This window comes from Syngnathus leptorhynchus, chromosome 6 (assembly GCF_054491065.1).
Source record: "Syngnathus leptorhynchus isolate UIUO chromosome 6, UIUO_Slep, whole genome shotgun sequence".
Taxonomy (NCBI): Eukaryota; Metazoa; Chordata; class Actinopteri; order Syngnathiformes; family Syngnathidae; genus Syngnathus; species Syngnathus leptorhynchus.
Genome location: NC_141200.1, coordinates 2348651 through 2371000, shown reverse-complemented (window position 1 = coordinate 2371000; position 22350 = coordinate 2348651). Strand labels below are relative to the sequence as shown.

The 22350-nt window shown below is 43.9% G+C and overlaps 2 protein-coding genes and 1 long non-coding RNA gene across 5 annotated transcripts in view; 2 read left to right on the top strand and 1 right to left on the bottom strand.

The window, feature by feature from the left end:
• The window catches only part of LOC147055249 (PDZ domain-containing RING finger protein 4), a 64248-nt gene extending 60924 nt beyond the window's left edge, over positions 1–3324 (top strand). Inside the window, exons 6-8 of one of the 2 annotated variants that reach the window (XM_085915016.1) lie at positions 346–447; positions 888–998; positions 1267–3324. In XM_085915016.1, the coding sequence (XP_085771142.1) occupies positions 346–447; positions 888–998; positions 1267–2679 (1626 nt within the window). In that variant the 3' untranslated portion in view covers positions 2680–3324. Of the gene's footprint in view, positions 1–345; positions 448–887; positions 1017–1266 lie in introns of both variants that reach the window. The other variant, XM_085915015.1, reaches the window with a different exon arrangement.
• Positions 3325–3557: 233 nt separating this feature from the next.
• Positions 3558–19414, top strand: LOC147055248 (uncharacterized). The gene is made up of 4 exons (XR_015066341.1): positions 3558–3865; positions 7569–7692; positions 7786–7906; positions 18957–19414. It is a non-coding gene; the product is annotated as an uncharacterized LOC147055248 (long non-coding RNA).
• Positions 16114–22297, bottom strand: gxylt1a (glucoside xylosyltransferase 1a). 2 transcript variants are annotated; one of them, XM_085913530.1, is made up of 8 exons: positions 21931–22297; positions 21507–21599; positions 20853–21036; positions 20638–20769; positions 20321–20572; positions 19914–20037; positions 19669–19841; positions 16114–17822 (listed from the first exon to the last, which is right to left on the bottom strand). In XM_085913530.1, the coding sequence occupies exons 1-8, from the start codon at positions 22140–22142 to the stop codon at positions 17673–17675; spliced, it is 1320 nt and encodes a 439-aa protein (XP_085769656.1). In that variant the 5' UTR covers positions 22143–22297; the 3' UTR covers positions 16114–17672. The 2 variants fall into 2 exon arrangements, with proteins under 2 accessions (XP_085769656.1, XP_085769657.1); XM_085913531.1 differs by lacking the exon at positions 21507–21599.
• Between the last annotated feature and the right edge of the window lie 53 nt (positions 22298–22350).

Below are 22350 nucleotides of genomic sequence, written 5' to 3'. Positions count from 1 at the left end.
CGAATTGTTCAGAGGTGTTGGCGGACTGATCTGATCCAGAAAGGGGGAGTTGAGGGGAGTTGTTTACGTGTACACCGGCGCCATTATCCGCCCAAGACAGCGCCATTAGTCAGGCCGGCGAAAAGATAGACGCTCGCTGTCACTGGCCAGTTAATTGTACGGCGAGATGTATGTACGGCGCCGTCTCGCCTTCCCATTCATAATAACCGCCGCCGCCGTCGTGTTGTTGTGCCGGAGGCTTTTTATTGCAGATGAGCTGACCTCTTTTTTGCGTGTGGTAACTACGATATGCGCCCGTGTACACCTTTTGTCCTGCCTCTAATCCACTTTGGTTGTCATCTTCAGATTAATGGGCAGGATGTTCAGGACCGAGAGGAGGCCATGGCTGCGCTCTCCAACGAAGACTGCCGCAGCATCGTCCTGTTGGTGGCCAGGCCCGAGATGCAGGTCAGAAAGCAAAGCGTACAGATAAACGTGTTTAGGGTCAAGCTCATCGGTGCGGTTCCTCCCTTTTCTCCACGCCAAGACCACTCTTGGAAGCCACCAGTGAGCCACACCTCATCAAGCTACTGTAATTGACTTCCGACGCTAAGCAATAAAAGCTAATGGCACGCTAATGCCGCACGGGGTTGGTTCAGGCCCGCGGCCGAATGACACGCGCCGCAGTGCAGCTGAGCCGCCAGCCATTTCTAATTAAAAAGCATGGCTCTGTCATAAATTAAGAGGAAAAAAAAAATCCAATGCGGATGGTTCTGATCCAGTGGGAATGGATGGACGACACGGAGGCAAACGCTATCTCATTACGTCGCCCCTTCATCTCAACAGAACGTTGGCAACTATTTTGTTTTTGACGTCGGCGCATAAATAACAATTTCCTCCGTCTGCAGCTGGAGGAAGCCTGGCTGGATGATGAGCACAGCGAGTTCCTGGAGCAACTCAAGATGGAAATGCTGGAGGAACAGCGGCGCGAGGAGATGGAGTTGGCCGCCTTCCAGGAGGTACAAGAGAGCGGACAGGTTGGACACACACTCCGAGCGACTGCATGACTGACTCTGCTCTGTGTGTGTGTGTTTTATTTAATCATATACATAAAAAATGAAGCTTGAATATGAGGAAAAACGATTCCGACTTTTCAGCCCAATTGAAACACACTCAAAGGTCACAACATTAAATATACCTGACCAGTGAAGCCTCACCTGTCCATTTCTTTATATTATATATCACAATTAAGATCAGGAGCTAAGGTGTGTTTGTTTTGGTTTCCAGCGAGAAGATGACGACAAGCCCACCTGCTCCACCCTCACCCAGCATCAAGACAGGGGGCGGATCCTGAAAGAGAGACAGGACAATTCCGAGCGTAACGTCCTAGCGCACATCCAGAGGCGCCTGTCGCAGTGCCTCCGGGACAACCGGCGGCCGGAGGATGAGGACGACGGCGAGGACGTGGCGGCGGAGGGCGACCGCTACCAGCAGCTCCTGGAGCTCAAGTGCCAGATCCGCAACAGCGGCGAGTACGACCTCTTCTACAGCCGGCGTAGCACCATCGAGTGCAGCGTGGGCGAACCGGGCGGGGTCCAGCACGAGCTGCGCATGCTCAACGAGGAGCTTCGCAGTATCGAGCTGGAGTGCCAGAACATCATGCAGGCGCACAAGTTGCGCAAGGGCCAGCAATCAGCCAGTCCCCTTCGGGGGGAGCCCGGCAAAGGCAAACTGGCCGACATCAACGAGCGGCTGGAGAAGTCGGACAAGGACAGCTCCAGCGCCTATAACACGGCCGAGAGCTCCCGGAGTACCCCTCTGGCTATGGATCGCTCACCTGAACATTCCCTCCAGAGGATGGTGAGCCTCACCAACCAGAGGAACCTCCGCAGCAGTCTCGCCGCCGGACCCTCGCTCAGTCCCAGCCCCGTCCCGAGTTGCCGGGCCCCGTTGCTGGGTAAGAGCAGCAGCCCGGACCACAGCAACCCCTCTGAGTCGGACCAGATGCTTCAACCTGACGAGGAGCGGCAACGAGGGAAACCCAAGACCCAGGTGACGCAGATCCCTTACTTCTCTCCGTCGCACAGTTCCCAGCAGCGGCAAACCAACATCCCGGCGCACGCCCGCCACTACCAGAGCTACATGCAACTCATCCAGCAACGCTCGGCCGTGGAGTACGCCCAGAGCCAGCTCAGCCTGCTCAGCGTGTGCAACGAGGAGCCGCAGGCGGCGCCTCTCCTCCTGGACGAGCCCAAGATGGAGTGGAAGGTGAAGATCCGCAGCGACGGAACGCGTTACGTCACCAAACGGCCGGTGCGCGATAAGATCCTCCGGGAACGAGCGCTGAAGATCAAAGAGGAACGCAGCGGCGGCATGACCACGGACGACGACGCCATGAGCGAGATGAAGATGGGCCGCTACTGGAGCAAAGAGGAGAGGAAGCAGCACCTGGTCCGCGCCAAGGAGCAGCGCAAGCGGCGCGAATTCATGCAGCGCAGTCGTTTGGAGAGCCTGAAGGAGAACCCGCAGAGCAGCGGCGAGACCAGCATCATCGAGTTGAGTCATAAGAAGATGATGAAAAAGCGCAACAAGAAGATCCTGGATAACTGGATGACCATCCAAGAGCTCATGACGCACGGGACCAAAGCTCCAGAAGGTGCGCAGGTGCACAACGCCTTCCTGTCGGTCACGACGGTGTGAAAAAAAAAAAAAAACGTACTCTCTACCCGTGCTGGGTGATATGAATCTAATTGCCTCGTTCAATGTGGCATTTTTATGAGGACGATAGGAGTATTTTTCACACTTTGTACACCCAGATAGCATTTTGTAAAGAGTTTATCCGTGGCACTATGGCATCCCCCTTTGACATTTTTTCTACAGATGGATGACATTGTCGCCTATTTTTCCCAGTCGCATCAAAAACCAAACAAACTCGGACGTGAATGTTTGTTTTTCCCGCAATGTTTTAAAAGGCAGCATCTGTTCATCTGTGTTGACGTTTATTCAGTTAGGTGCGACGACAAGGTCGGAAACTGGAAAATTCCTGTTCCTATTCAGTTCACAATTGTCTTTTAATTTTGATGTATTATTTTCCATCCCTGAATTTAGTTTGCCACTGAGCAGGACTCAGCTGATTGGATCGTATGAAAGTCAAATTGAAATTTATTTCCATTGCTTAAAAAAAACAGAAATCTTGTAAATTTCACGTATGAAACGGAACCCCTTTGTCTTTGTTTCGAGTCCGTGTGCCATGGTCCTACGTAAACACGTAGTCGGCAAATGTGTAGCCAGTTGGAAAAAAAATGTGATGGTGCTCTTTGCAAAATAAATGACAATAAATTGTCATCTTCTCTTCTTTTGGGGCAGCTTTGATGTTGTGCTGGTTGTGAGAAATGTCACATTATATTCATTTGCACTCAATTGGAAAAAAAATTCAAATACATGGCAAAAGTTTTAGACAGGGAGCTCACATGGAATGGATCAATTTCTGGACGCCCCCCCCTTATGTGAAAAGTGAATTAGCGGTGGCGTGAACATCCATCCTCGCCTCCTGCCAACCCGTCCGGCCGTTCAGCTGGAGGAGATTTCAATTAAAATAGCCTTCCACTCGGGTAGCTTTATGTTCATTAGGAGGGAGAAGCCACTTCATCTTACAGGTGCTCAGTGTGTTGTCTTAGTTGGACTTTTTAATGTCAGCGCTGACGGTGAGCACGACTAATACAAGTCTTAGCATGGCTCGCGAGGTGTGTCCTCGGTGTGTTGGAGCCATTGACCTTTTTAGAATGTTGTAAACAATAAGGCCCGGCCGGTGTACTTAACGTTGAGGAGTAATTGAGTACCGCTGACGTTGTCGCCAATGGGAAACAAACCTTTCATTTTCTCACAGGTATGTAGAAAATGTTTGTTTAGGTTGTCTTGTCTGTAATTTAGCAAAATATAACAGCAAGTCTGCTAGTAGTTATATTTCGTATTTATTTTATCGTGTTGCTTGTTTTTTTTTTTTTTTATTTGGTTTTAATTGATTTAGATTTGTTTTCAATTTTTTTAAATGTCATTTTTAGAACAGCTTTGTAAGTTTTTATCAGTTTGAGTATTGTTTTTTTTAAATGTATGATAATCTTAGCTAGTTTTTCTAAATTTTTATTTTAGTTTATAGAACAGCTTTTTTTAGTTTCTATTTGAGTATTGTTTTTTTCTTAATATACAATAATCTTAGCTAGGGTTTTCCATTTAGTTTGTAGAACACCTTTGTTAGTTTCTATTAGTTTGAGTATTTCTTTTCTTAATATACAATAATCAGGGTCAAAAGTTTGTGTCATTAATCCAGGGAACATTTCAATCTTTTAATCCAACAGCTCCTCAATGATCATGTTCACCAATTTAATAGTTTTCCCAATCGCTCTGCCAAATGCGCAAGGAGGGTTTGTTTACAGATGATCCAATCTTTTGCCACTTGGGAGTACCTGTGACATGTTGAAAAGGTCTATTGCCGCAGTAGTCATTTTTTGGGTGAGTCCCCCAAGTGCTCGCCGGCTAATTAAATTCATCTACGAGTACCTAACGGACGCGATCAGGTGTAATTAAAAAGCGTGGAGGTGACAGCCGTGGCATTTGTCTGAGCCGTACCAAGTTCAAACAGCCGCGCTGGCTCAAATGTCAACTAGATAGCGGCCATCCTCACAACTCACACATATCTCCTGTTATGAATGTTTGCTCGTGACCTTTGGGAATCCCAGGATAGTCAACCACAAATTCTCTGTCCCTTATCCCAACTCATGTTTATTGGAAGCCCCGGAAAAGTACAACAACCGATATTTTAACCCAGTGATGTAGTTTAAAAAAGAATTCTGAGTAAGGGATGTAATAGTCTTGTTAGTTTTTGTTTTTACTTTTTTTTTGGGTGGGGGGGTAGATATATTATTATTATTATTATTATTAATATTTTATTTTATTTGCTTTCTTTTACTTGTTTTATTTATTTTATTATTATTATTATTACTGTTATTATGATTATATTTATTTCATTTGATCATTTTTATTATTATATATTATTACTGTTATTATTATTATTATTTTATTTTATTTGCTTTCTTTTACTTGTTTTATTTATTTTATTATTTCATTATTATTATTACTATTATTACTATTATATTTATTTCATTTTATTATTTGTATAATCATTATTATTTGCAAATTAGTATTTTTTCAAAAACACTTGATGTTGCCGTGATGGGAGTTGGGTAGGTAAAAATGTTCCACTTAACTGCACCTCAACTGTATTTTTTCCACAGCTAGCCTTCATTTTGAAGCATGTAGCTACTCCCCAGTATACCTCATTAAACTCCAGTAGAAAGAAGAAAGTAAGTTGGATAGTCTAACCTAACTACACGGGTCCCTGCTTCTACTTTTAGGCAGATTATGATGAATGCGTTTGCATCTTGCTCGCTTCTCTACTTTATAGCGTTTCACCACCTTGGGATTTGGACTTTTCTTGGGAAGCTTTGTCTAAATCTCCAATGCTCTTGTCGGGGAAATAATGATTCTTCTTGAGGTCAGAACATCTCGGGGACGCCACCCCCGGAGAACAATACAATGGAGCCGTGTCATCAATTCCATCCGCTGTATGTCTTTAAGCAGATTGCTGCATAAAGTCATCACAGAGCGGAAAATTGTAATTATCTCGAGTGCACGCAATTTTGTTTAGGAAGAAAACATTTATTACTTCTGGCTCAAATACACCACTGATTGTGACGCATGTGTCATTGGTCAACTAAGAAGCCATGAAATGTGTTGTCATCATTTTCAGGACGGTGAGGTCATACAACGAAGAGTGAATCCTGAGAAGTACAAAAAAAGTACACTGAGTGGTACTTTGTAATATTCTCTTTTATCATACAGCATACCTCTCTCACATATATATAGATATAAATATATAAATGTAAAAGGTCTCGCAGACACATACTAAATTGGATTCTGTTTAACGGTGTAAGATGAATAGCTGTTCTAATATTTTCCAGGATGATGGGGGCGGGGGGGGGGGGGGGGGGACAGAAAGACCAGATAGCCGTTGGTGTGTGGACTATTCATTCACTGATCCATAGAACCCGCCAACCTCGTCTCATTTCATTTCCCGTTCCTGATGAGAATCCAACAAAAAAAAAAAGCAACCCTTATGGAATTTTTGAATAAAAAGGTTTTTCCGTCACAAGGTTCAGTGAGCGCTGAACTACAATCGGAATTGGCGCAATTCTAATTCAGAACGATTCCGTAGAGCATCTCGGTGCGTTATGGTCTCCACGACGTGGTGAAATGAAAGCGTCAAATAAGCGCAATGAATCCCCCCCCCCCCCCCCCCCCCCTTGCAATAACACAAACAATTGTTGCAAAAAAGCCGAATGGCCTCCGGCTGCACGGGGACGGCGGCCTACATAACCGTTCATCATGCGTCCGTCTGTCCGTCCGTCGCCAGCCGCTTTTCTGCTTCTGCATTTCAGCTTGTCTCTGGGAATTACCGCATCTTTCCTCAGCGCTGACAGTTTATCTGATTACTGGCGTGCAAAACATCCGAGTCGTGTTATCCTACTTTTCTACGGCATCACTATGATGAGAAATTAGATGACAATCAATGGAGAACTGGCAGTCGGGTCAAAGTATATGTCCAAGACCAGGACCTCAGTCAAGTCTTCAAAGTCTACAAAGAGTTCTTGGGAGACTACCTTGTCATCTTCTGTGAGCTCTCGGCATCATTTAGTTGTTTCCCTTTTTTTTTTCCCCCGTATCGACCGAACAAAGCCGCCCACTCCTGCATCTACCCCCCCCCCCCCCCTAAAGAAAAGTCTTTTCTTTCTGTCAGGAAGCACACAGCCAGATCTGAAGCCGCCACCTACCTGCCACATGCCTCGCTTATCATTCCACTAATGGCTCCCGTTGCATCGACGTGTGTGTGTGTGTGTGTGTGGCAGGTGTTTGTTTGAAGATACCTTCACAGCCCCTTCCTTCCCCACGAAGCAATGTTTTACCCTCTTGTTGGGTGTCCTACTTCACGCTCCTCCAGGTCTTCAGCCTCACAGCGCGGCTTTAATGTGACATCACAGGCTGCTGTACCTGGCTGGGCACCCCCCCCCCCCCCCGTCCCCCGAGCCACCCCGGTGTGCAAATGCAGCAAAGAACTTGGCACGGTTTGTCTGTGTGGGTTTTGTGTGATTTATGTGGCTTTGTTTGTAGTGAGGATGAGGGGAAACTGGGCCAGAAGGTCATAGAGGTACCATGAAGCCACAGACATAAATATCGATTCAAAATCATTGTATAAATATTCATTTTTGCCTTGATTATGATTGATCCTTTTCTGTAAATGAAAAATTAACTCATTGACTGACAGCCCAGTTCAAATAAATATTTGACGTCTAAAACCGTCATTGGTAGTGAATGAGTTAACTAGTATGAGTTATTTTTTTTAGGAAAATAGATTTTAAAATGAAGCTAATGGTCTTGAGATGATCGGCTTAGATCTGCAGTACTATACTCGAAAATATAAATGCACAATTTGATATGAATGAAGATTCCTTTCAGCAACATTCGGAGCTTTGCAGGTGGCCCCGCTATGAACTTGCTTTGGAATAAAACAGGGAAGAACCCCCCCCCCCCCTCCTCCCTCCCTCTCTCTCAATGGAGTCGAGATATAAGTCTGACAACATCTCCGAGTGGAATTGGAAAGTAAGTGGAGAGGCCTTGGCGGTTCAGTGGACCTGCAGATTAGAACTCACCAGCTGTTCTGGTGTGCCAACGTGTCTTTTGTTTATCTGACAGGCTGGCTGGCAGCCGCGTGAGAAACGACGGGAGGCACCTGTCACAATTCTACGCCGAACTGCGCAAACAATGTCTGCGTGCAACACGCCGTCTACCAAATGAGTGGTGCGTGAAACATGAGGTACACCTGAGGAGCGACTGACAAAAAAGCTATTCATTCAAATATTTGGTGTGTTGTTGTGGTTTTAATTTCTCACAGGGAGTTGGAATTAATATTTATCAACGTGTCGAGTCAAGCGACGAGTGAGTAGTCACGCCGTGTACTTTAAAGTCCAGGTAAAAGGGCGTCAAGGTCCACATAAAGTGTTTTTGAAGATTGGAAAGAGCTTTGAGGCCACGTGGTGTAATGTTCCTTAATCCGTAATAGGAGAGAGAAAACCTTGTTGGTCTTAGAGCAAACACGCTGAGCCCCGTGATTGAGGGCAGAAGACTGAAGGGATTCCTGAGAGAATGGCCCGGTCAGAAAGGTCAGGGCAGAAGAAGATGTATCCACGGAAAAGTACACGCACGAAAAAAAATATATAGTGGAAGTACAGATCAAATCAGAAATGAGTAAAAACTGTTCAAATATTTTTTAAAAAGGGGAATTGTAATAAATAATCTGTCTATTTTCTAAAAGTGAAGACAATTTGCAATTTTATTATGGACACATGAATTTGTTTTTATGGGCCACAAAAATGATATGGCGGGCCGTACCTGGCCCCCGCGCCTTAGGTTTGACACCTGCACACTAAATTCTCCTAGAGTTGTGAAGGTTGATTTTATTATTTGTGTTTACCGACAAGTCCTAGTTTTTAACCCGCCTATCATCAGAAATCGGGCTGAGGCCGCTCCAGCTCACCAGAAGCTATAATGAGGTCGTGCCCTATAGAAAATGTACTTACTTCCTTTAAACAAAGATGATTGCGCAAGAATATTACCTCCTATTGAATTATTTAGATTCGCTAGCCGCATCGGGTGAATATGGTCAGGTAATAATGGAAAAAAAAAAAAGAGCGAGTTATAATATGGTACGCCGCGACATAACGTATGTTTCTGCTTATGCTGCTAGTAGATAATGTTGTTTGCACAAGAGTTCATTTCCTTCTGTTTGGCTACTTAATAATCAGAGCGCTGCAGTAAAAAAAAACAAAAAACATTTCAAAAATGAGGATTGTGTGGCTGCTTTCCAACTATGGAGGCTCAATTCCAACATTTTTAGTAACATGGCACGATTAATCAAGGACGGAATACCGCATATTAGGGTTGGGAAGATTCACCGATATGCGGAAAATCGATACGACCTGTAAGATGCAGTTGCATCTTATCGTATCGCACTGGATCGCATTGTTTTCAAATTAAATCGTACTGTATCGTAGGAGATGGGAGAATCGTATCGCATCTTATCATTGGCAATTCCACGAATCGTGAATCGTGTATCGAGATGTGTGTCGTATCGCTTTTTGATGGTGAACATTCCGATCCATTCCGATTCTGTATTTATTTATTTATGTATCTCATTTTCTCTTTTGCACTCGAACCTAGCATCTCCCAAGAACGTAGTCTCACCCAACAATGACATTTATAACATGAAGACTGTCGACATAAATATTCTTCTGAGCGAACTCGAGCGCTTCTCACTCTGCTCGACAAAACTGAGAATGACCCAGAGATGCCACCATTATCCCATTAGAGAGGCTCCCAAATAGCTTTGTAGACAGTGAATGAAAGAGAAATATTAAGGGGGGAGGGGGGGGGGGGGGTGAATAGATCTGTTTTCAGAGATATGAAGGCGCCAGGGAATGAAAAAGCACAGCAAATAATGAATGCGCTGAAATGGCGGAGAATAATGAACCTCTTTGATGGGCTGGATACGTTGTCAGGTGCAGCCAGTTATACGGGAGGGAGGAGATAGCATCATTTCATTCAACCTGTCTATTCATATTCACAAGGCGAACGGGCGGGCGGGCATAAATAGCAGCGGAACACGTGTATAAGGGAGAAAATGTATTGTCAGATAGATTTTATTATGACTTTACTGAATATTACTTCAATATGAGAATGTAATGAGACAGACGGCTGGTGCAATAAGGCTCACGGCGTGTTGACATCGGGCGAAGGGAATCGCTTTGATCCGTAAGCTCGTGTGGAGTGAAAGCCTGGTGAAGTATTGGCGGTTTATGGAAAAATATAAACACTGCAAATAATCCAGCATGTGGTTTTTTTTGGACATTTTCCATTTTCTGTGGTTGCACAGACTACTTTCTCTGCATATTTTAAATCCGACAGTAGCCATTTTTTGTCTTAATTAAAAACAAAATTAAAATTGAATTAGATTACAAAGAAAGATTTTTTCTTTTAAATAATTTGGAAACTCTTGGGGGTATTATATATCACAGCCCAAAATGTTTCCAATTTGTTTTTTTATTGCCTCAAAAGTTTGGTTGCGAAACTACTTTTTTCGAATGAATCCGACAGTAGCTATTTTTGTCTCAATTAAAAAGAAAATTCAATTTACTTAAATTCAAGAAATTAAAAAGAAAGAAAAAATCATAATTGGGAAACTTTTTGGGGGGGTGATATATATCGCAAGTTGTTGGGATTTTCTGCAAAAAACTAATTATGGTTCTTAAACCTTTTTATCTTGACCAAGTAGCACACTAATAAGCATGTGATAAAACTTTGCATTTGCCGAATCATGTTTACATGCAAAAGTTGGTGCTAGCGCAGAATCTCCTATGCGAGGCTCAGCCATGCTCAAAAGGTTTCATTATCTTTTTCCCACAGACAAAGTCATCCATGGGCTTTATTATGAAAACACAATCTAAATGCAAATGAAGAATTGCTTTCTGAATTTGTGCTACCGATTTCTTTGGGTCTTTGTTAAACGATTAGAGGTGGTTTCAGTGCCAAGGGTGCTAATTAGACTTCTACGGTATCGCCAGGCAGACGTCAGCGGACATACTCATTTGTCTTCAGATCTCAGGGAAAGATCCAATTGGACAAGAGAATGAATGACAAGACTGAGAACGGGAATATGAGGAATATATATATCTTTTTTTTATGTCACTTTCAAGCATGTGGCAGGATTCTGATTGGGCCACTTAGGGTGTGACCAATCCAAATCAATCGCAGAGTGGCTAAGAGTTAAGGGTTGGTTGAACTTTTGATCAGACACCTCCAGGTTTGTAATTACTGGCCGCTCTTGTTCACAGTTTGATTCAGTGATTTCCTGTAAGCGAATTTCCCTTTGTTGGTTCAGCGACTCGCCGTGGCTAATTCAGCTCCATTGTGTTTCCAATCAATGATGCTCTCGCCTTTGTGACCTCCAAACTGTAGCATCTCAAATGAAGTGAAACTCTTGGGGGGGGGGGATACAAACGGATCTGAGGAAGACAGCAATTAGTGTTCACAATATGGAGGAAATTGATTCTCCTTTGCAGTAAAGCCTTTTGTCGATACGGTCGCCGATGTTGACGATTTGGGAAACATTCTCCGATATTAGCTATACAAAAAAAATGAGAATCTGTTTAAAGTCAGCTTTGGGAACGTATTTTCAATTGCAAACTATATTTGTGGTATCGTTTTGAGGACAGTCACCTTTTCCCAAGATACCCCCCCCCCCGCTCCCTCCTCCCCCCTCCCTCCCTGTTGTAATATTTCAATCGTGTCTTCTGTTTATAATCCATTCAACGCACTTCTATCCCCATCGGAGCATAGCTGAGAGAAAGCGAGCCAGCACAAAGGAAGTGAAGAAGATTTGGTGGCCGGGAGGCAATTGCACAGAGATAAACCTTTTCTTATCGCTACTTTGAATACATGTGATGTTTGCGGAATATTTCTAGCAAGAGGGAACGAGTCAGTCATACGTCGATGGTGGCTGGAATTTTTCGGATTATTATACCACAATAGGCAAAACATGATTTTACGGCAGGGATGTGAAAAGTAGAAACAAGTCGGTATACAAGAAAAAAACGGCACTACCATAAGATACCACAAGGGGGCAACAAACCAAAACATTATATTTTTTATTATCATACTACAATAAGCAAATCGTGATTTTTACGGCACAGATGTGCACAGTAGAAACAAGTCAGTATACAAGAAAATAAACTGCACTACCCTAAGATACCACAAGAGGGCAACAAAGCAAAGCGTGATTTTTTTCATTATTATACTACATTAGGCACATCGTAGTTTTGCGGCAGAGATGTAAACAGTCGAAACAAGAATACAAGAAAAAAAACTGCAGTACCTTAAGATACCACAAGAGGGCAACAAAGCATCCTTGAACAAGAAAGTAATACAAGTGATGGGTCATGTCAGGGTCCCGTGTATATACAAAAAGTGATTTCCTATACAGGTGAAAGCAAACGAGTGATTGGCTGTAGGGTGAAAGTAAAGCGATAGCCATTCACGAAAGAGACAAGTCCTACCCTGCAGCAACTAACTGTTAATGATTTTTAACACGCTCTTAATTGAATTGAAGTTTCTCTCCAACCACGGTGAACAACTTTGTAGACAAAGGCACTTTTTGCGCTCATGTCATGAATTTCCTATTTTCGGTTGTGACACGACGACAGCTGTTTCATTATGAAGTCATCTGGCATTTCTCCTCATTGATTATTTCTGCTTTATGGACAGAAAGCAATTTAGTTTTGAGACCGTAGATGTCATGTCATACAAGTTTCAATTGCAGAAGATGTAACAGTAGAAGTGGGCTAAAGGAACACTGATGAAGTCCCAAAATGCCCCCCCCTTCAGGCGAGGCAAGCTGGCACCGAGATAATTGGACTTTGCGAAGTTAAATTCCGGAGTTGTCGAGGCCCTCGGCAAACACTCGACGTGATTTCTTGGTCAGGTCGCCCGCCGCACGCCGGGGCCGTGTAATCATCCGACAAGAGCTCGACTCGAGATTACAACAATCTGGACGTCGAGGGGGTCTTTAAAAAGCCGCATGACAAAAGCATCTGCAGAATAAAAATTTTCTGGAGAAATATGCGATTAAATGCCGCCGACAATCGGCCCCCGTTAATGCCCCCGAGAGTACATCAATAATGGTAATGACTTTGATGAGGATCCATTTCGGGCCTTCCCGGTCAAAGTGCCCTTGCAAGTAATGAAGGGGGCCTAAAAAATGACTTTCTCAGAGCCATTTGTCCCGTGTTCTTTGGCTCATTATGCATATATGCCCTTAAATGGCGTTGTTGCCGCAATGCGTCCGATTAATCCGAGCGCCCGCCGAGTAATAAGAAACGCGACGGGTGAATTAGTTCTCGAGATGAGGTTTTCGTAATAACTTTCATATGTTTGCGCTAAGTCCGCCTCATTGAACACTTCTTTCACAGCCGAATGTTTATGAGGTGGAGAGAGATTTCTACGACAATGTCGAGTTTGTCCAACAGTCTGTTTAGTCACGGGGATTTCCACACGCTACGCTAAAGTCGAGCGTTAGCAAGCGGCATCTCGGTAAAGTTCTAATTTGACCGTGAATGTTTTTCAAGGTTTTACAGAAATTGCCCCTTTTTTTTTTTGTGTGTCACTGATGAACATTCCGGCAAATCCATCATGTGTCGTCGGCTGTCAGACTCGGGAGGGAAAAACAATTAAAGGTTCGTCACGTAGGTCGAGCCGCACCGATAGTCAATGAAGCAAACTGCCTCCGAGTGTGTGTGCGATAGATTCATTAGGAAATGCCAGCCAGGCGGGGATGCGAGTGGAAGACAATTAAATGACCTCCAGCGTGAGGTTGAGGACTCGAGGGGTTTTTGCGGAGAAGCGAGAGAGTAAAAATGAACAAAGTCTGGCAACTTGGCTGCAATTATAAAGCAATTAAAGCACCCAGGGTCGAAGACGACCACGCTACTGAAATAAAAGTCACGCGGGTAGTTCAGTCGACAAATTCAAATGACAAATTTAGCCCCCAAAAAGTCACTACGGCCACACAAACTGAAACATTTGAGTTGACGGCACGCCAGCCAATTTGCAAATTGACGTCTATATCCGTCAATGGTACTGAAGGATTTAAAATGCATCATCGCAACGCTGTTGTTGCAGAGGTATGGTTAAAAAGGTCGAGCGGGATCTCAGTAGCTCAATAATATGCGCTTGTAAACAGAATTACGCGCACACAAAAAAAAGGATCATAGGCATCTGGCCGAGTTACAATTTATGCGATTGACAATAGATTGCCGATCATTATTTAGCACACACTTTGATTATTTATGCAACATGTCAATGAAGGGCAATCGGAGGGAAGACGTAGCATATTGTTCGCTAACGGCGAATTCCGGCTTCAGCCTTAAGATGGCGCTCACTGATGAGACGTTTTATCAGGGGAAAAAGGTCAGCTCGAGTGATTGATATCTTCTTTTATGAGCGGTAATACGGACGGTATTACGTGAACATCGCCAATGCTCCATCTCAATGACATTTGCTCCAACCGGGCCGTAAAAACCAGGGAATATACGAGAAAGGCTGTGTAATAACATCCTTATGTTTGTACGTTTGAATATCATGCATCCATAAAGTATGTTTCAATATCGCTGCGGCAATGGCGGCGGAGGCCATCGCCCCCTGGGTCAGTATGGATGCTCTTTTGAGTGAGAGCGAGGAGAGCGGAAAATTCTTTTTCTTGAAATCTCATGATCTCGTACAGTTTTGATTTGAAACGTCAGACAGTCTCCGCCATATAAAAAGAAATATTAAGCAGCCGTCAGCAAGACGGTACGATCGCCGGGCTCGTAAATTGACGATGTGTGACGTTATCACCTGGTGAGATGACATCTATGTCCGCCCACGGGGAGGAAGCGAGCTAGCTATATTATTTTATTTGCACATGCATATTTCTCGGGGCTGCTCTGCTTACAGTGAGGATTTCCCTTTTTTTTTTTTTTTATATATCAGCGAAACGCAGACGTCCGGCGGTAAATTACGCCAAGTGATTCCGAGGGTTGACGCAAAAGGGCGCAATTAAAAAAATGAGGGGCAAATGTAATGTTGATCAAAATGATCACTCCGGTATAAAAAGTAGGGTGGAATAAATTTGTTTATTTACTCACGGCCTCATTAGCAAGTGTTTATAGATGAAATGGCGTCACGGAGTCATTAAAATATGCTTTGTATTGTAAAGCGCGAGTAAAAGCACAACCTGCACCGACTGACTTATAAAAGGAGTATTTTTGATTAAATATTGAACAGCTCATATTATTTGCTCTTTGTTGAGGCCAGACCGGATTCCCGTAGCTTTCTCAACAAAATCATAAACATTACCCAGCAAACATAAGACCCACTGTGTAATATTTTGCAAGTATTGGACTTTGTTGCGTTAACTTTTTTTTTATTTCTCAAATTAGCCCCATGTTGACATCGCAATTTGAATGAATCACAAAGATGTTGTGGTGTGAAATGAAATTGGGCAACAACAAAAAAAAGTGTGGCGGACGTTAGCTTCTTACTAAAGATTTCTTTTTAATGAGCATTTCAGGGCTAAATATAATTCCGCAATTCCCCTGAGGGTTTTAGCTAAAGTCATTTCCCTTTAACCGCTTACAAGAAAATAAGCCATCAATGATTTTTACCCTCCCTCTCATATTGCATATTCCTAACTTTGTGACCCCTTTTTACTCTAACTGTCAAGCCCTGTGACTGTTTTAATTTATGCCCGGGCTTTAAAAATCATTATTGAGCAATCGAGAGGCCAAGTGGTGCAAGCAATAACATGAATAATCCATTAGCTGTTCCTGTAAGACTGAAGGAGAACGAGACCTCAATCACCATCATACTCGGGGGGAACGTAACCAGGCAGTGGCATTAGCTTCCAAAGTCAACCGGCAGGTTTACACCCAACCTCGCCCATCTTGCTATTCACTATCATTTTTTCTCCCCGCGCCGATATAATCACTTTACGAGAGATGCTAATCGACCTCCTGTGTGTTTTTAATCACTCGACTGTGTTTGGTCTTTATTTTTGATTTTGCCTCGTCAAAGTTTTCGTAACTCTTCGTTATAGAAGTTGGGGTTTTTTTTTCCTCACATACAGCACACTTGCTTGCCGGGAACTGAAATATTTAAAAGGTTCTTAGGGGAGAAGTGTTTGAAATTCATCTCGTTGTTGATCCGAGGCGTGTGTTGTCTGTCTGTGTCTGTCAATCGGGTTGTGCAAATTCAGAGCCGAGGGCGATGGAAGCCAACACATGAGCTGCCTTTTTAATCATCTTTCGGCATTTTCTCAAGGTGATTTCCTCTCGTTGAATTGCAATTTCAGAATTGAGGGCTCCTCTTTAAGTGTTTGGCATCCAAAATACGCCAGACGATCTAAACCGTAAAGGTGTGGTTGTGGTTGTTCTACCAAACTGAAACTGATACCAATAAAACACTCAGACTTTAATGGTTATTCTGGGATACAAAAAAAAATGTAACAATGCGTGTCAATAATACACAAAATTTGTTTCACATTGACCAAAAATGTTTCGTATAGCAACAAGCTGGTTTTAGCTAATGCTAGGTCTACACCGCGTCAACGTAGCATTAGCGCGGGAAACATAACGCTCATTGAAAATACTATTCTTCAACGTAAATAACACAATCTTGTATCACTGGCGGTGGTTTTAAATAACGTAGAGATCAAATGCAGTTTATAATTCATAATGTTGTCGCGCTACATAAATGCTACACGGTACCTGTGAACATATTCTCCTTCTCAATAGAAACAATGTTCCTTTAAAATGACAAATAAAATTCAGATTTGTAAGGTAAATTCCCTTACACGTGTGGCCTGAAATAATGCCGGACACCTTTTCATGCCACCACCAAAACTCTTCATTTCAAGACGTTATGATGTAGCAGACAGGCTAAGGTTAGCATGTACATTCATTTTCTGTTTGTAACGAAGTGCCTTCGAAAAAGTCCATTACAATTGCTCCTTGTACGCCTTGATGACTTTCCAAAAAGTTTCGGCGAACTGTGCAAAGTGATTATCGTGACATTACTGTGATTATAAATCTTTCTTAAAAACAACCTGATTGTCTCAATCCTACCGCTAAATAAATCACCTCCGCAGAGGCAAAGTAAACTATGTTTTGGACGGCGGTATTTAAAAAAAATAAATACAAAAAAAAAGGAGGGATGGTGGTGTTTTATATGAAGCAGCACTTGAAAACACATAAAAAATTAAGCGGGTTGCGCATGACTACCAGCCCAATTTACACAGTGGGAAAAATTGTAAACAGATAATAATTCAGGAAGCCGGAGCCTATTTGTCATCCGTCTTATTGGCCCCCGCTTACCAAAACGTTCTTAAGGGTAAAAAAACGCAGAAGCTCTTCAAGAGCTCAAAAGGGATGCGAGCATTAAAGGAAATGCCTCACGCCTCTCTCTTTTTTTTCCCCTGTTCTTTCCTTTAAGTCTTCATTTCCACAGGGAGACACTAAATAACTCATTACAGATGAGAAGGTGGACTAAATCTAGATATTGCCATATAGTACGCTATTGCTTTAATCTGGCAAATTGGCCGACATATCCGGGGAGGTCAATTGCAGTGCTTTATGCATCTAGTTTGGAAAGTTATATCTTTACATGAACAACTTCATTTTTTTTTTTTTTTGTCTCCATCACGGCGGAGACGACCCTTTTAATCTCAGCTCAGGTTTGCGATTTCTCCCCCGCCGTCATCTCTTTCAACTTTGTCCTGCGACTTTTCTGTCGGATTATTTCTGTTTCTGTCTACTGTGCGGGGGACCTCGGCGTGAATAACTCATGGCGACACGTCTCTGTCGACGTCGTGCGTACCGGACCGCTTCTAAGGACGGCGTACCCGACCTTGAGTACGTTAACGGGCGGGCCCGAAAGCTAGGCGCAGATTTTCTAGAGTGAGTACACCCTTCCCACCACCCGGGACAAAAAAAATCTCACGGCTCCCGTTGAACAGACGCGATACTTTGTTTGAGCCTCTTGGTGAACAAGTGGCTCACCCGTCCGCAGTAGGAATCGGCGGCGGTCCGAAGAGCTGCTTCCAGCGGCTGAAGCAGTGACGTCTCCATGTTCTCGCCAAAGCGGTACTGGAAAAGGAATTGCAGACGTTAGATAGCGCCGATGGTTTTTAGCTCTTGACTCGCATTACAAACGTGCCTCAACCAGCAGCTCCATTTTGGGACGATTTGCCTGTTTTATTTCCCTCGTTAGTTTTTTTTTTTTTTATATACCTTCACGTCATCGCATTCTGCATTTGATTCCTTTTCCTTTAATACAAGATTTAACCGAATGATAAATACAAATCGAGCCATCTGTGAGGGAATGCGCTCGAGGTAAGGTGTAATCGTATTAGTACGCTCCTCCGGGCGCCCTTTATTGTAAACAAAATAATAACGGTCGCTTAAAATGAGCCTTGCCGAGATGAAAGATCCAGACGATGCGGAGAAACGATGTTGACTTTTTGCTTTCAATCTTTTACTACTCTCCTGTAAATACGGCGCGATGGCAATTTTACGGCACCTCATTTGACTCCTGTTTGGCCAGGCATTAGGTTACTCAAAGCACGCGTTCTTTATTATCTTTCATACAGCGCCACAGGCTGTAAAGCACCATTAACGGCCTCGCATCGATTTTTATGTGGATGCGTCGTCCGCATCGCCACCGTGATGCCTCTAACTAGCATCAGCATTAAAGATTTTACAACTCTTTTGTGGGCCGGGCCGGGCTGGGGTAATGGTAGTGCCCTTTATTGCACGCGCCTCGGCTGGACGGGAGACGTTGCCTGGAGACACGGAGGGCTGGCTGGCTGGCGGACTTGGTGGGAGGGAAATGAAAGTTTCTTCCGGAATTGCCTCCTGTAGGCTTTAGGAGCCCCGTCCGTCCCTGAAGGACTGAGTGGGAACAAATTGTGAGTGGGCTCGGCGGGCCGGAGCGATGGGAAGCGCTAATAAAAGTGTGACATAAAACAGTTTGTAAGCGGGGATGAAACATTCTAAAGGCTCCGCCTATTTATTTTTTTTACTTTACATGTCTGATGATTGTGCAAAACAAAATCCCCAATTGTGATTGCGTGGGACGCGAGTTTGCACTGTCGAGGAGTGACGGCCGAGTGCTCGGTTCTGGTTTACCCAATAGCTGAGAACGTCAGTGCTGGTGGCTGGCGGTAATGGATGGAGAGCAGCTAATGAAGCCCCCCCTCTTTTTTTTTTTTTACTCCACAGATTGGCGCCTGCTTGTTGACTGGCGTTCGGGATTCAACTCGGGACAGATCAAAGGCGACCCGACCCGAGAGGAAAGAGCTTTCCGGCTAACTGGATCCGACCGACTGTGGGTTTCTAATGGTGGCCGACTCGAGGAAAGAAAAATGGTTGAATCTGAATGAGACTTTCTATGTATTGGCTAAATATGACTGACTTCTTTTTTTCCTCCAACTTGTCATTTCTAAGGCAACTACGGTTATTGGAACCCAAAGTTTTGAATTTGAGGATTTAGAATTCGGGGCTGAAGCATCCTCCCATGTCCCCATATCTCACCAAAATTCAACTTTGATTTTATTTTATTTTTTCTGAACTCCCACTAATGGGCCTGATTTGATAAGAGATGATAAAGAGCAAGTCATGGAAATGTTTAACAAGCTATTGATTGCGCATTTAAAAAAAATTAAATAAAAATAAGCACAGGCTTGGAGTGCATATTGACAGGCTGATTTTTTTTTTCCCCCCATCCAGACAAATCTGATAATCCACCTACAGACCTGCCCCTTGAAGAAAAACAAGAAAGCAAATCAATAAGCATGAGTACGGCCTTCAAGCTGTCAAATTATTCCTCGATTGCGACAGACAATGTCTGGTTAAGACAGTATTACGAAAACGCTTTCTCTCAAACGTAAGCGCTCGTTCTTTTACTATTTCAGATTTGTTAATTTGTCCGTACCTGCTTGATGGCCTCGTAGACGGCTCGAAACGCCGGCTGCTTTTCGTTATGGTAAACTCCCCTGCTGCCGTGGAGAAGGAAGACTCCATCTTCCTCCGCCTGCTGACAGTTAAGGCCGTAGACGCAGTGATCCGGACGATAATTCCACGGGCAGGGGAACACGTAGAGATTTTCTGTAAACGTGCGAGAGCAATTCACTTTAGTGAGAGTTCACTTGTCGGCCGGCCAAATGCACGCGCACCCACCCGGGTTGTGATGAAAGATGATATTGAGAAGGTCCTGGTCCCCCCAGGTGATGTTGAGTTTATATTTTTGAAGCAGGGGCATCAGCATTTCACTCCATTGAAGCGCAACTGTTGTCATTCCATTCTAGGAGGATTCACAAAAAAGTTAGCCAAAAACAAAATCATGTTTTTGCTTTATCTGCCAACATCTCATCTGACTTGAAGGAAAACAGTTGTTTTGATGGGAGTTCATAAATGTAGAATTACAGTGACCTCAAGTGGCTGGTTTTGGTTGTGCAGCTTCTCCTACAATTTTCTTTTTAAACCTAGGAACAACCAGTCTTCATTTTTATTATGCTCAGAGGAGTTACGGAGTCCGATATATAGTACTACTTGCGGAATGAAATCCAATCCACAATAACAATCACCTTAAAAAAAGCTTTCCTGAGGCGTGTCATGTTCATGAGCATGACGCCCGAGTTGACCCCAGTGTTGCCATAGTAAGGGTGGCGAGCGAAACGGTTGTACCAGCCGATACGTGGCTCCTCGTGCTCCGGGGCCATGGCAGCCAACTGGCTGGAGTTGAACCGGGAGAACGCGGCCCAGATGCCCTCCACAGGGTGGAGAAAGAGGATATCCGTGTCCACGTAGAGCAAAGAGTCCACCTCCTTCAGTATTAGCTGGAAAGACAAAACAGACTTGAGGACATTTGGCAAATGTGTCCTCGCTGTTAAAATGAACCTACTGGTAAAAAGAGACGTTGAGAGGCACATGGTTTGAAGAGCTTCTTCCACTCGTTCTCATTCCCGTTGGGGAAAGTGATGGGGTAGATGGTGAAGTTAAACTTGCTCTGAACTGACCTTGGCCAGGAGTGCAGCTTGAAAGAAAAATGACAAAAATATTTATTGCTATGTTTCCGGGTGTCTTGCTTTTGTGTGTGTCACTAGACTGGACCCTCACCGAATTCTGGAATCTGCTTTGCAGCTCTTCATCTGCAAAGATGTGAAACTTGAGTGGCTTTTTGCTGAACAGGAGGGCCGACTTGAGCATGGTGAGCGTTTCATCCAGCCTCGGGCCACAAGCCACCACGGCCAGGTGACTGCTTTCATCGCCGCCATCTTCTTCTTCAGAGTTCCTTCCGTCTCTAACAGCCAAGGCACATTTAAATTAGACTCAGCAGTTATTCGGATATCAGTAGACTCACACTGAGCCCTGTTGGAATGGACTTGCCATTCGATTTTGGGGGGGACCAGGACTTGCATGCTAATACAGTGTACCACATCTAAAACACTGCAGGTGGGCGGAAATTAAATATCACCTGACTTGTTGCATGTCGATGGAGAGCTTATTAAAGCCATCATTTCACTTGTTATTGTGTAATAGTCATTTACTGTATTCCACATGTCAATGACATTTTACAGTCTGTAAACACAAAGCACAGCACAACGACTGCGATTGTGCAATAAACGCAGCTCATGAGGCATTTGGCATGGCAGCAGCAATACTTTTGTATCTCTGCGTGTGGCCACTAAATACTTGCAATGCTCCTTATTCCAATCTTAAGTGTCTTTTTTTTTTTTTTTTTTTTAAAGAGATGCACAAAATCAGTCATACCTAAAGGATGATTCCATAAAGCGGTTCAGTCCACAAACATCAGCAGGCAACCTCCAAAAGGGATTCCAGTAAGAGACTGACAATGACTTACACCTAACAGAGTAAAAAAGACCATCTTTTGGAATCGATACTTTAACGGATCTTAAACTTTAGCATTGTATGACGGGATGATGGTAGTAAGACTTGAATTCAAGCTGTTAACAGATGGCGTTGGTTTAAAGAGAATTAAGTATTAGCGAATTACCTGACAGTAAACTAATTGCTGTAGTACAAAAAAATAGTATTATCTAACAGTAAAGCGATAAATTATGTATATTGAGTTTTTTTCTTGTTATAATTTCGATTTCAATACCACGTTTCCTAAATTTAGCGGTCCAGTAGTGGTTGTGGTTATAAGCAACATGGCTAATGTAGCATTAGCTACCTGAACGGCTGGCGTACTCGACGGCCTGCCGATCCGGGCCTTTTCCCGAGAACGTTCCCCGAGTCGGGACTCCCTTCGTCGGGTGTCCTCAGTTTGCCGAGGCGCCGCCCGTCGGTGTCCTCCAGGCTGGATGCGAGATGATTGAACACGTAGAGCGATGAAAAAAAAGTGAACGCCGAGCACAGGAGCAATGCACGCCGATAACGGCGCATCCTGTGTTTCGTGGGCTGTCGCAAAAATGTCGGTTGACCTCTTCCGCCCACATAGATACGGACTTACTCAAGCTAATCTTTCCTTCTTAGACAAAAGTTAAATCAAGTAAGCGTCTAACCGCGTCGCTGCGCGAAATGGTCCCGCCTACTCCACACGCGTGTGCGCTCGGATGCCAAGAGCGCTTGATCATTTTCTGCAAAACCACAA